At 38.6% G+C, this 13,356-nt stretch overlaps 1 protein-coding gene across 3 annotated transcripts in view; it reads left to right on the forward strand.

The window, feature by feature from the left end:
- Nucleotides 1-13,356, forward strand: part of fer1l4 (fer-1 like family member 4) — a 70,741-nt gene that overhangs the window by 8,211 nt on the left and 49,174 nt on the right. For 2 of the 3 annotated variants that reach the window (XM_055010696.1, XM_035955901.2), the window contains exons 3-8: nt 5,696-5,784; nt 8,653-8,752; nt 8,830-8,924; nt 10,251-10,295; nt 11,139-11,303; nt 11,390-11,450. In XM_055010696.1, the coding sequence (XP_054866671.1) occupies nt 5,696-5,784; nt 8,653-8,752; nt 8,830-8,924; nt 10,251-10,295; nt 11,139-11,303; nt 11,390-11,450 (555 nt within the window). Of the gene's footprint in view, nt 1-5,695; nt 5,785-8,652; nt 8,753-8,829; nt 8,925-10,222; nt 10,296-11,138; nt 11,304-11,389; nt 11,451-13,356 lie in introns of those variants that run through there. The other variant, XM_023287450.3, reaches the window with a different exon arrangement.

A 13,356-nucleotide genomic window follows, 5' to 3' on the forward strand; every position in this document is an offset into this window, starting at 1 on the left:
TCCTTCAACACACACAGACACCTACTGTAGACCTGGTTCTACTGTATTCTGCTGCGCTGGAAGGTCTGCTAGAGGAAAAAATTAACTTGTGATATCAAATCAATATCTTTAGGTAAGAATTTTGCTGCCCAAAGAAGTCAGGATACATACTGTCAAGGTTGTAATTTTCTCTTTTCTTGTGTAGAAACTCTTGCGTGATTTAGTTGTTTGGATGGTTCTCATGCTGGAATATTTCTCTTCATCAGGGTTCATCTAGTCAGACAGTATTATGGTTTATTCACAGATATTCATCTATAAATTTCATCTCCTCTACACCTTTAGCACTAACGCAGCCTCATATCATCACACTCCCTTCTCTGTGCTTCACTGTCAGAACTATGCATTCACTGTGGTAGAACTGGTCAGTTTCACACCAAACATGTTGGACTAAATCTGAGCCCAACAAATTCATCTTCATCTGACCAAAGAATGTTCTCCAACATTCTTCGGACTTCTTTTTATGTTCAAGTTTACTCTGGAAGTATTGTTCTGAACAACAATAAGGGTGTTTTTCTTGTCCTCCATTCATAGAGGTTGATGTTCTGAAGTGTCCTTCACTGTCTGAGCTTCACACAAACTCTGATTTCCATTGATAACTCCTGGACCAAGTCTGAAGCAGCTGCTGTCTGTTTTTCACAGCTAGATTGTGAAAGTAGTTCAGTGTCTGTGGAGTCATTTTAGGAGGACGACTACTGCAGCCCTGATTAGTGGTACTATGACTCCTTCTATACCTCCTGATTACTGCTGACTCTGTGGTTCACTGACGTTTAGTTGATCCTTTTCCATCTTTGAGAAGTCTCCTCACAGTCAGATTTTTCAGTTCCTCTGTTCAGTTTTTTTCCATGTGGAGCCATGAAGAAGACATAGAGATATCACATAGGTCCAAAACTGGGAAAGTTCTGCTGTTCACAGCTCACTTTAGAACCATGTTCATGCAGTTAGACTAATTGGAAATCACAGATGGACTCACTTTTGTTGCATTGATTTTCTATTTTGGGGCCTGAATTTTCAATATGGTCTCTGTAAAGTATTTGTTTATAATCGTTTTTTGAGGAAATACTTTGCTGTTCTACTTAGAAATAATGCAGTTACTAAGAGATGATACAGTTTAGAATCAATAGGCATTTTAATGATATTACTCTGAGCTGTATTTACTTCTTAAAGAACCTGGATGTCATTGATTCACATGAGCTTGATGTGACTTGTTGAAGTTACAGGCTCAGTTTCTTTCCCAAACTTGTTGGGTGAATTTTACATCTCTGAAAAGAGGCATCTCCATAGCAACAGTCTGAAGAAAACAACCTGAAACATTTCCTCCTGATAATCCAACAGTGATTTTGAACCTCTGAAACAAATTTTATGACATAGTTTTACAGACGGAGAACGTATTTGTTGAAGTAAAGCCTCTGTCTGTTTTTCTTACATCACCTCCTGTCTGTTGACATGAACAGACTGACTGATACGATGTGATACAGGGATCTCTGTGTGACGTCAACACTGTTTCTCAGACAAGTGTTTGTTCTTCAGGTGTGACCAGGCATGTGTGCTGATCTAACCCTGAAAAATGAATGTTTAAAATGGAAAACGTCCAGAGTAAAGACAGAAGCAGCCTCTTCCTTCTACCTCTGGTTTGACTTTTATCAACTGTTTTCAGATAAGCCTTCCTTACCCTCTACAGGATAATTCAGGACCAGCTCTCCATCTCTAGGGTCAGATTCTATCTGCCTATTAGTGATTCACCTAACAGGATTCAGCAGAATGATTAAGCTGGTGTCGAGGAATACTCGCCTAGGTTCTTACTGTCTACTTTCAAACGTTTTACCCCTCTTACTCCCATATACAACCCCACTAAGTAGCCTCAGTAGCAGAGCTATCTATCAGTCACGTCTGTTAACGACAGCTTTCCTCTTATGTCTGGTTGCACTTGGTGACTTTCCTAGGTTAATTTTAGAGGTTAGGAATAGAAAACCTCAGGGGTAAGATTTAAAATAACTATTAGGACTAAAGCAACCTATAGGAACCTATAGATCTGGTGCACACAATTAACTTTTTACTAGCATGCAGAGTAGGTGAAACTCAAAGAATACATAAATCTTCTCTTTAAATGCAATATAGCGTTTTATTGAATAATTTCAGCAAGGGCATAGCATCAGCTCGTGATTAGACAGTGTATCAATCATAATCAAAGTTAATCAATAATAAATAAAAACTACTAAAACTGAGCTTTTCTAAGAAATCTTCTCTAGTTTGTATAATTTAGGAGACAGAGAGGACGGACAGCTTGGCCTTAGCTGCCGCGTCCGGTCTTAACCTGCGTCTGGTCGAACTCTGTATTGGATCTGGAAACTCCGTACAAAGTCTCTTTCAGTCCAAACGGTGTCCTTCCTCGGCAGGAGGAGTGGAAAAGTCCCAAAAACCAATCTTGGTCATGCAGTTGTTCTTGATAACAGAAGATGGAACGGCAGTGGGAGAGATTCAAAGTCCCCAGCTGACCAGCTCCCTGCTGTCGTCTCCGTTGCCTTCTTGGGTGTTGCAGATGTCTTTCTCTTTTCTCCCCTCAGTGAAACTGCAGACCGACTGGAACTCTTCTCCTTTCAGCAGAGTTTGGTCCTCTTCTCTTGAACAAAGTCCGACTGACTTTCCGTCCAACGATGTCCTCAAAGAACTCTGTGCTGCGACTCCGAATACAGTGTCTGTCTCTCTTTCATACTGTCATCTCCTAATACACACATACTGTCTACACGCTCAGTTTCTCAACTATTAAACTCACACTGGTTACACAGTTACACATTTCTACTACACACTTAGTGATTGTACTTTGATTACATTACAGTTCAGTGTGATTTCAGACAGTGTACTCACACACATACACACTTATACACACATGATTCATCTTGTCTCATTGATTAACATAAGTACTGGCTATAACCATATTTGGAACTGTATCCTGCAAAGGTCATTGCCCTGCAGAAGCCAAGAATTTCTCAACATTGGCTAATGCTTTAGTTCCTCTTTCTTGTAAGTGCGCAGTTTAAAACCAACTTCTTCTTTTCATGCACAGTGCTTTTACTTATAATCATTCGTGATCATACAACTCGTTCTACTGTAAACATTTCAATCATCTTATGAAAAATTACCTATTTAAATCACTCATATTTATCTTTTCCTTAAAAACTTCAGCATTTCAGAATATATATCAGCCTATGAAAATCATTGTTCTGCTCAAGCATAATCATGTGGTTACCTTATTTAGTTTCTCTTGTAGCTCTCTATTAGCCTGCTTTTATTAATCTGCTTCTGACCTTTAGTATACCTGGTAGTGGTTGCTTCTGGGATCTCAAAACTAGGCCCGCCTTGACACAACACCATCAATGGATTCTGGGTATTTTCATCTCCTGTCACATCTTTCTTCAGTGTGGGTTCATTTATTATTCCTTCATTTTTATTTTAAGTCATTGATTTTTGGTGAACATGGGGGATAAAGCAGTTGTGATGAAATATCATTTTTTTGGTTTTAGATTTAGTGAAGTTTTCCAACATTTTTTCACACATCGCAGTAGTTCAACAACCGTCTGAAAGTTGAAAATCCGACAATTCTTTCCGTTTTTACGGTTTCTCTCCAATAAATTGGTGTCATTTTGATGACATTTTAAAAAGATAAAACCCTTTTCAATCCTACTATAGGGCTTTGTGTTTCAGAGGTTCACTATTTTAAAGTTTGGTGCAATCCAGCGGTTTCCAATCCTGTGATCTCCAGAGTAAATCTGTTGTGAGATGATTAACAAGAGAGGAAAGATTCAGAATTCTGTTACACAAATGTATATTTCTTTTTAATTTCTCTAGTCTTTTCATGAAATAAAAGAAATTTACTTCAGTTAAAGTACTGTAATAACAGAAAGGTAAAGTCAGATTCTATCGATGATGGAAAAATAATCCGTGTATGGTTCGCTCATTCGTTTTTCCGTTTCAAAATAAAATCTAAAACAATAAACCACGTTGTTTTTTTGTTTGTCAGTTTTTAAAACCTAAACGTAGAAATGTATTATTTAACTAATGAAAAAACCGCAGTGTTGGATTTGTGCTTTAGCTTTTTAAACCCGAAATACAAAATACGGCTGTTGTTTTATTTTGTAGCAACACCGGAAGTCGCCGAGGAAGAACAGTTTAGAGCTGGTCTGGACCATGAACACATCAAGAATGGCTGTCCTCCAGCCCTTTTCCTATTTAATTCCCTTTAAGAGTGGAAAACCCACGCAGAAATCATGGAGCTCCACATTGTTCTATAATGAGAGTCAGGAGGTTCTGCATAGAGAACAGTTTAAGAAGATCAACCATGTGTCCAATGCTGATTTGGAGAGAGCTGTAGGTTGATCTGTTAACCACATGTTATTTTCAGTGCCATACTTTATTAACTGTAGAATGTTATGTTTCACTTCTGTGTGTTTTACAGTCAGATCCCACATGTGGACGACAGTTTATGACGGGATACTGGTCATCTACTGGTGCTGATGTTCCAGTTTAACTGGTGATCAGGTTAACTGGTGATACTTTCCGTCTCCAGATGTTTCGTCCTCAGATTCGTCCCGACCCAGACCTGGCTGTGTGTGAAATAAGGATACTAGATAAAAAAGACCGAAAAACGTCGACATCACTACTTAATAAAGTCTATATCCATGTAAATATCATCTACAGACAGTAAAAAGAAACATGCTGGTCGCAATAAAAAAAAAAAAACACGTATTTTTATGAACGGTGAGAGGAAACGATGGAATCCAGAGATAAAATTAGAGACCATAGTCTGACTCATCATGCCACCGATCAGTCCGATACGCATCTTCACAAGGATGTAAAAAGGAATACAAAAATATAACACAAACTACCTGCGTAGTTTAATCACTCAGACTGCAGTACTGGAAGTATTCTAGTCTTCCTCTGCGACGACTTTAAAAGTCTCTTTTTGTCATTTCTAAACAAGCCGGGGTTTTTGAAAAGACACAGCTCACAAATATATTGTTTGTTTTGACCAGATGGGATCACTTTACTTCCATTTTTATTTAATATTGTCAGCGGTTAATATGCTCTGAAATGACGGTTAGGATGGAGGACTGAACATGTTTTTATTGTTTTCTGAGGGACTAGTTTGGACAACGTGGTCTCAGTTTGTTCCAATGTATTTTATCAGATCCAGCGAATGTTCTGCTGCTTGTTGTTATGATGAGAGGCTGCTGAGGGTCTGAGTGTTCTCAGAAACACTCAGACCCTCAGCAGCCTCCCATCATAACAACACACTTGCTGAAGTTTGCCCTTAAAATGTTGGGTTTTCTCAGCTTTCTTTTTGAAACAGTGCAGCAGTTTGTTTGACTTTAATCAAACGGTTGCTGGTTCAATCTCCACCTTTGAAATCCTTTGATGAAAACACTAAAACCCCAAATTTAATGTGAGTGTTTGTTCACATCAACCTCAGTTTACGCTGTTAAATAGGTTTATTCTGGAGGTCTAAGGTCACCAAAGTACAGCTAAGTCTATGTTCACTGAAGAAGTCTGTAAATGTGGTTGAAAATTCTGAAAAAGATTAAATAGGAACCTTTGATCTCAACATATGAAATTAAAAAATGAGTTTTAATTGTGTCATTAAACGTTTTGTTGTGTTCTGCAGCATTTCCGTTGGCCTCACTATGGCAAAGGGATCAATGATGAAGTTTTGTCCGTACGAGTTTACAACTGCAGTAAAGTTTTCTCCAACAGGTAACACAAACACACACACACACGCACACACACAAACACACACACACACACACACACACACACACACACACACACACACACACACACACACACACACACACACACACACACACCCACACACACACACACACACACATACGCTAATAATACAACTAATAATGATCATAATCGGTCAGATTTATGTGTAAGAGTCAGAGAGAAACAGATTTCAGATTTCAGAAACAAAAGTTATTTAAATTCAGCAAAATAATTTAATTATCTGAACCCTCCAAGCAGGATCCAAGTGCACAATTTTTATTTTGTATCAAATCTGGTTGGAACTAATTCACATTTTTGGAGATTTTTTTAAAGAGACGTGTCAAATAAAGTGATTTTGATGAAATATCACGACTCAACGCCCAGATTTGGTGCAGTTTTGGAACCCGATTGTCCATGAATATTTCACAAACCATCAGCAAGTTAAAAATCCATCGTTTTCTTCAGTTTGTTTTTACAGTTTCTGGTTGATAAACTGTGTCATTTTAATCCTTTTCTAAAGATAACATGTCCTTCAAGCCTGGTGGTGGGTTTTGAGATTCAGAAGGCAAATTTATTCATATTACACAATTCACCCACAAGGCAATTCAAGGTGCTTTACAATGGCAAAGAGATATGTTCAGAAAATGTATTATAAAGATGATTTAAAAATAGACATTAAGGTCATACATTAAAATCATAGAAATAAAAGAAAATAGATTTAACATCTAAGTGAAAGCTGCAGTAAACAATCTGGTTTTCAGGCCTGATTTAAAAGAGCCAACAGTTTGAGCAGACCTCAGGTGTTCAGGAAGTTTGTTCCATAAGTGAAGAGCAAGCCAAAAGGCGACAGTGGCAAGAAAAACACCCTTTTAACAGTGAAAAAAATCTTGAGCAGAACCCGGCTCTTTATGGGGGGGACCCATCTTCCTGCTGGCCGGGCGGGTTGAGAGAGACAGAAGAGGTAGAAAGGTAGAGATAGAGGTAGAGAGGGAGAGATAGAGGGGTAGAGAGGTAGAGGTAGAGAGGTTGGGGGGGGCAAGGACCATAAAACACACAATTTGATACATGCATGATAAGACAGATGATACATGCAAAGTACAACTAACATGGAAACTGATTATAGTTTACTGCTATGGTGTACAGCTCTGGCATTAAATATACTGCATATATAGCTGGTGGTAAATTCAAAGATATGTAGATGAGCAAATCAAGTATAGGGAGGACAATGCAGAGTAGATTGTTGAAATGGGCAGCTGGAAGCAGTGGGCTGGAGGAAGGTCAGCAGCAGCAGCATCCCACAGTGGACATGATGGAGATTAGGCCAGTTGGTGGGAGAACAACCAAAGATCTGAAGCATCCAGCTCTGGGACCAGGGACACTCGGAGAAAGGACACAGAAAGAAACAGAGTGAAATGTAATGCAATAATGGTATATATAGTAAATACATAGGTAGTTAGAGAAGGGCTCAGTGCATCAAGAGAGGTTCCCCAGCAGCCTAGGCCTATAGCAGCATAACTAGGGGACGTCAAGAGGGGAAGTCAATTGTGCAAATGAAGACACCAGCTCACCCCGTCAGGGTCCCCCAGTCAGCCCTAACTATAAGCTTTGTCAAAAAGGAAGGTTTTAAGCCTGGTCTTAAAAATAGAGAGGATCACAGCAACATAGAATGTGGCCACTTAATATAGATGTACCCACAAAAAAAATGACGTTGCGCTGAGGACAAGCATGTGTTATGCCTGTGTACGTTATGAAGTGTACGTTATGAATGGATACCGAATCACGTGACCAAAATATGTAGCGGGCGGCGGGAATTGATGGGACTCAGAAACACCCCCACAATTTAATCAATTTTTCTTTGTATCATTTCCAGCAGGTAAGTCCCAATAAATCCACAGTGGTGGATTTGTAGTAGGATCACAATCATGTGATCTTCAGCAGGCAGCTGACATAGTGTTCATTTGTCATGGTTACAGTGACGCTGTGCAGCTATCTTGTAATGACACAGAAATCTTTAACAAATCCGTGGATACAGACTATGAACTGCATCACTGCCAAAATGTAATCACTTGGTCCTTGTGTCATTTCTGGCCTTCCCTGAAAATTTCATCCAAATCCGTTGGTCCATTTTTGAGTAATGTTGCTGACAGACAGACAGACAGACAGACAGACAGACAGACAGACAGACAGACAAACCAACGCTGATTGTCACGTCACATACCTCCACCATTCCTTGGTGGAGTAATACTCTAACCGACTGAAAATAAATACATGAACAAGTTTCTCTGTGTCTTCTCTGGACAGGAAACCCTTGATTCTACAATGTTCTTGAGGTGGTAATAGGCAGATTTAGTAGCAGCTTTCAGGTGGTTGTTAAAATTCAGGTCTGAGTCAATAAAGACGCCGAGGTTTCTGGCTTGATTTGTAACTTCTAGTGGAGTCAAGGTGAGCACTGATCTTAAACAATCACTTTAGTCTTGTCTGCACTGAGCTGGAGAAAACTTTGACACAAGGTTAAAGAAGGTTAAAGCTGGTTATGAACTTCATCTGACTGTGAGCTGCCTTTAGATGACATATGTTGTGAATTGATGCTATATCAATAAAACTTTATTTAAATTTAACTGGACTATACATTTGAAATTCCACCACAGATTTTTTTTCTCAGTGAATTCTCTTTTTTGTAAATACTTGAGTGCAAACCTCATTTAAAACCAAAGTTGAAGTCGAATAAAACAACCTTCACATGATTCTAACCTGAACTCTTAAACAAGTCTTAGTTCTCACAAAGATATACAATCTACAAACATAGATACACAAATAAACCAGCCACAATAACAGTGTTTGTGTTTGCAGACTCCTCGGTCAGCTGGTCATCAGTCTGCAGCATGTTGTCACCTCAGGGAGGCTGTTGCTACGGGAACCGCTCGCTGACGCAAACTACAGCCTGACAGATGTGAGGATGCACAAACACAATCTGCTGTATAGAAGAAGAGTCCTGATGTTTGGTCACATCTGTCTGCTTCCCTGCAGATCTACATCGAGCTGGATGTTCGCTTCCATCCGGTGGAGGGAACAGCTGGACACTGGGAGGGACTCGACTTCCTGTCGGTCGAAGACAAGGACGAGTAAGATCGTTGTCTTTTTACTGAAACTGAACATTAAAGCAGCACTAAATGTTTATTCTATTCCTCTGCTTCCCTGAGAGTCTGATGAGAAGATTCATGTCTTCACAAACACGTTTTAAACTGGGCTTTAGTGGTCGACCAGTTTAAATTTTACAGTTTTTACAGCAACAATCAGCAAAACCAAATGACAAAAAAGGCAAAACATGGCTCCCAATTTGTGTTTTTCCTAAAACTATTTTCAGAAAATTAATCACTGTGTTAAAATCCTAATAAAATTAACTTTATTTACATCGCATGTTATAAAAGATAAATGTCCAACTAGAAAATAAATACAATTGCAAACATGCAACAAGAACATGATAAAAGTTAGTTAAGTCCAATCAAGTTTTTATACAGAATATTTAAGAAAGAATTTCTTTCAGGAAAAAGAATTATTATTGACATTATGAAAGTAACCTAATGAGGCTGAACATTACAGTTAAGACCTTGTAGTGTGATTATACCTGAATAATTTACATATTAGGATTTTAAAAAATTATAATTAAAACAAAAAAAGGTGATGGTATTCATTTAGACTTTAATGTTTTTTTATGGTTATATTAAAATATAACCAACACAGTGACAGAGAGACACAGTACCGTATTAGAGAGAACATCCAGTCATAATAATACATAATAATATAAAATGAACAAAAGACTACTTTATTGAATTTCCTAAACACAGAAAATTGCGTCTGTGTGATGAAAATTTAACTACAACTAACAGAGGAGAGATTCCTACAAACAACTGGAAGCAACAAACTAAACTTCAGCTTTTTCTTCAGACTTTTCAGTCAGTGGCTTGACGAGAGCAGAATTTTTAGTTTTTTTTTTTTTTTTTTTTACAGGATCTCATCAGAGCAAAAGATTTGTTTTTGACAAATTTTTAAACGTGACACATAGAGATTTAAATGTGAAATAGCAGGATTTAGAGCTTCTCAAATGTCCAACATGTCACATATGTTTGGTTCAAGAATAATCAGAAGGCTGAAAACTTTCATTTCTTGCATATGAACGGTGTAATTTGGGCATTTTTAAGACCTGCAATTAGTTTTTTGGGGTTTCAGAAGATAAAAAACTAATTATTTAGCTAGAATTATTCAGGTCCTGTCAATGACAAGACAGATTTCCTGCTAAAATGTGAGCATTATTGTAACTTGAGCTGTCATTGAAGTCTGTCTTTGTGGAACCCTGCAGGATGCATTTAGCCTAGCTTAGCACAACCACTGGAAGCAGTGTTGTTCTTTTCTCTGATTTCAGTTTGTGTTACTTCTTCGTCCATCCTCAGTTCAGCTCTGGTCATCAGGAATGAAGGATTTGACGACCCTACGAGGTGAGAATTTACACAGATTTAGACATGAATTCTGATTCAGATATATTTTTGTTCATGCACAGAGAAAGAAAAATATATTCTATCAAAGTAGTTTACAGCAGATGTACATGAAAGGGAACCCCAGGGAAGCAAAACTGCTTATAATTAGGGGACCCAAGCAAACAAAACCATCATCACCAGTACTGATAACTGATGCTGGTCTAAAAACTAAATAGAAGTTTAAGTATCTCCAAAGCAAGTCTGTAAAGCTTACCCCAAATCATCCAACCCCGTCTTTAAGGCTGAACACCTTCCACGGGAAACTAATTTTAGCGGCTTGTATCTCATTCTTTAGGTGTCTATACAGATCTCATGACCATAGATGAGAGCTGGAATTTAGGTCTACTTGTAATCAAGAATTTTACTGTCCAACTTGGCTCCTTCTTACAGGATGTATTGCAGTGCTACAGAAAAGTGAGACTAGCTTGAATCAAAAAACGGACAATTTACCACATGGAAGTCTGATGTTTTGTTGATCCGTCCATCACCACCACCTCCTCACTGTCAAGAACTCATCGCACCTTTTCTTCTGATGGGGAAACAGCAGTAATGCTGTAGTCACTTGGATGTATGAACATATAATTTCAAGGCAACAATTGTTTTTTTAGGAGCAGGCAGAATTTTTTTGTTCTTCCTTGGACATACTCAAATTTAGGAGCCACTCAACTTCTGAAAAATTTCTTTCACCACTCATCTGCTCTGAACTTCTACATCATTAATTCACCAGTTACTGAAATATATTTCATCATAAAATAGAAAGGCAAAGACAACAAATCCTACAGAATTGTTGTTTTTCTCTGTCAGCCTGCAGACTCCTGGCCGTCCGGATCAATGCGACAGAAAAGCTCGACGTCTGGGACAGAGTCTGGTCCGGACAGGAGATGAAGACGAAGACGACGACGATGACGATTATGATGATGACCTTATGGACATGGAGGCTTCTGACATCACCTTCACTCCTCTTCTGAGGTCAGCTGGTCACCTGCCTGTCAGTTCACCTGTAACTTCCTGTGTGCAGTAACACTGATCTCCTGTCTACTGGTTTTGTGTTGTAGTCGCTGCAAGCCGCTGTCCAGATGTGCTGTAGCAGCAATGCCCAGAGTCCAGATCTTCCAGGTGACTTCAGTCATCCATCACACATGGATTTCTGCTTCTCCTGATGGTCTCCTTTAATTAAAGCACCTATATAAGCAGTATCTTTATGTTAATAATGCATCAAATGACAGGGGGAATGTTAAATAAAAGAGGACCCAGGATCAAGCCTTCAGGAACTCCAAATATTGTGTCAGTCCATTCAAATGCACAGGAAACTAACCATTGCCATTGTTTTAAAAATATTGGGGCTAATCCAGCTGTAATATGTTGCTGGAGTTCCAGATGAAAGGTTTTTCTATTTTGTGAAACAGAAAATATTACTTCATCACATCCTACACATGCCTTTTTCGACAGCTAAACTAAGAACTTCATAGTAGTTTACGTGAAATATAAATTTTTTCCCCTCAAGTTTTCTTACAACTTTAGTTGTAAAATGTTCATTTTTTCCTCAATATTTCTATGACTATTTTGTATCTAATACTGATATCTTCATGTTAATAATGCATAAAATGACAGGGGAATGTTAAATAGAAGAGGACCCAGGATTGAGCCTTGAGGAACTCCCAATACTGTGCTGATGCATTCGAATGTGTGCAAAACTAATCATTGCTATTGGTTTAAAAAACATTGGGGCTAATCCAGCTTTAATATGCTGCTGAAGTTATTGTCTAAAGGTTTTTCCAGTTTGTGAAGAAGACAATAATACTTCATCATGTCCTGCACATGCCTATTTCAATAACTAAACTAAGAACTTCATAGTAGTAAAGTGATATATAGTGTTTTTTTCCCCCTCAAGGTTATTGCAACTTTATTTTTAAATTCTTCTAATATCGGGTATCTAATACCAGTATGTTATGTGACGATCGGCGTACGTTTGTCTGTGAATCTGTGAATCTGTCTGTCTGTCTGTCTGCCTGTGTGAAACATTACTGAAAAGCGGAGCAACAGATTTGGATGAAATTTTCAGAGAAGGCCAGAAATGACACAAGGACCAAATGATTAGATTTTTGCAGTGATGCGGCTTATAGTCTGGAGCTACAGTTTTGTTAAAGATTTCCCATTGGGAGATATAGCAGCCGGCACAGCGTCGCTATAACCACGATGTGAACACTGTGTCAGTTACCCACTGACGATCACATGATTGCGATCCTACTACAAACTGACTGTGATTTTTTCAGTTGGAAATCATACAAGGAACAAATGATTAAACTGTGGGGTGTTTCTGAGTCCCATCAATTCCTGCCATCCGCTACATATTTAGGTCACGCAGTGTAGCAAACCCCAGCCAGACACGTTAAGTTCAGCCGTCAGCCTTATTTTGAACACAAATTCACCTTTCTGTCCTTCACTCACTTATTCACCGTAAGAGCTCGTCCCCATTGCAGCTAGGTGCTTCTAAGTTTAGACACATCCTTTGCTAGACAGCAACAGCGTGTAACCGTTGTCTTTCATCTTTATTTGAATTTTCTGACTTTTCGGCAGCGTCTTAGTCATGTCAAGAAACCGCTTCTTAGAGAATCACTTCCTGTGCTGCTGGAATGGTGACAAAATAAAAGCCCGCAACATTAAAAATACGTCTTCAAAACAAAAGCATGGAAGGAACGATTATTTTAACAGTAGCAAAACAAAGATTTGCCAAAAGTGATGAACTGATCAACAGACTTTTAATTAAGGAATGATTTACACGCAATTTGGTATTCATACATAACATGCACATGCATAACACATGCTTGTGCTCAGCGCAAGGTCATTTTTTATTAAAGGTTTCATCCGTCGGAAATGATACGTCGACTGAACAGCCTTGGCAGAGTACTGCGCTCTCTGAGTGCTTTTCTAGTGTTAATAATGTGGAGTGTACAGAACTTTATAGAGTGTTTCCACTCATTAATTAGCTGACCAACCTGCAATTTTACTGTTCTGGTTTAGT

This window comes from Amphiprion ocellaris, chromosome 5, assembly GCF_022539595.1.
Source record: "Amphiprion ocellaris isolate individual 3 ecotype Okinawa chromosome 5, ASM2253959v1, whole genome shotgun sequence".
Classification (NCBI taxonomy): Eukaryota; Metazoa; Chordata; class Actinopteri; family Pomacentridae; genus Amphiprion; species Amphiprion ocellaris.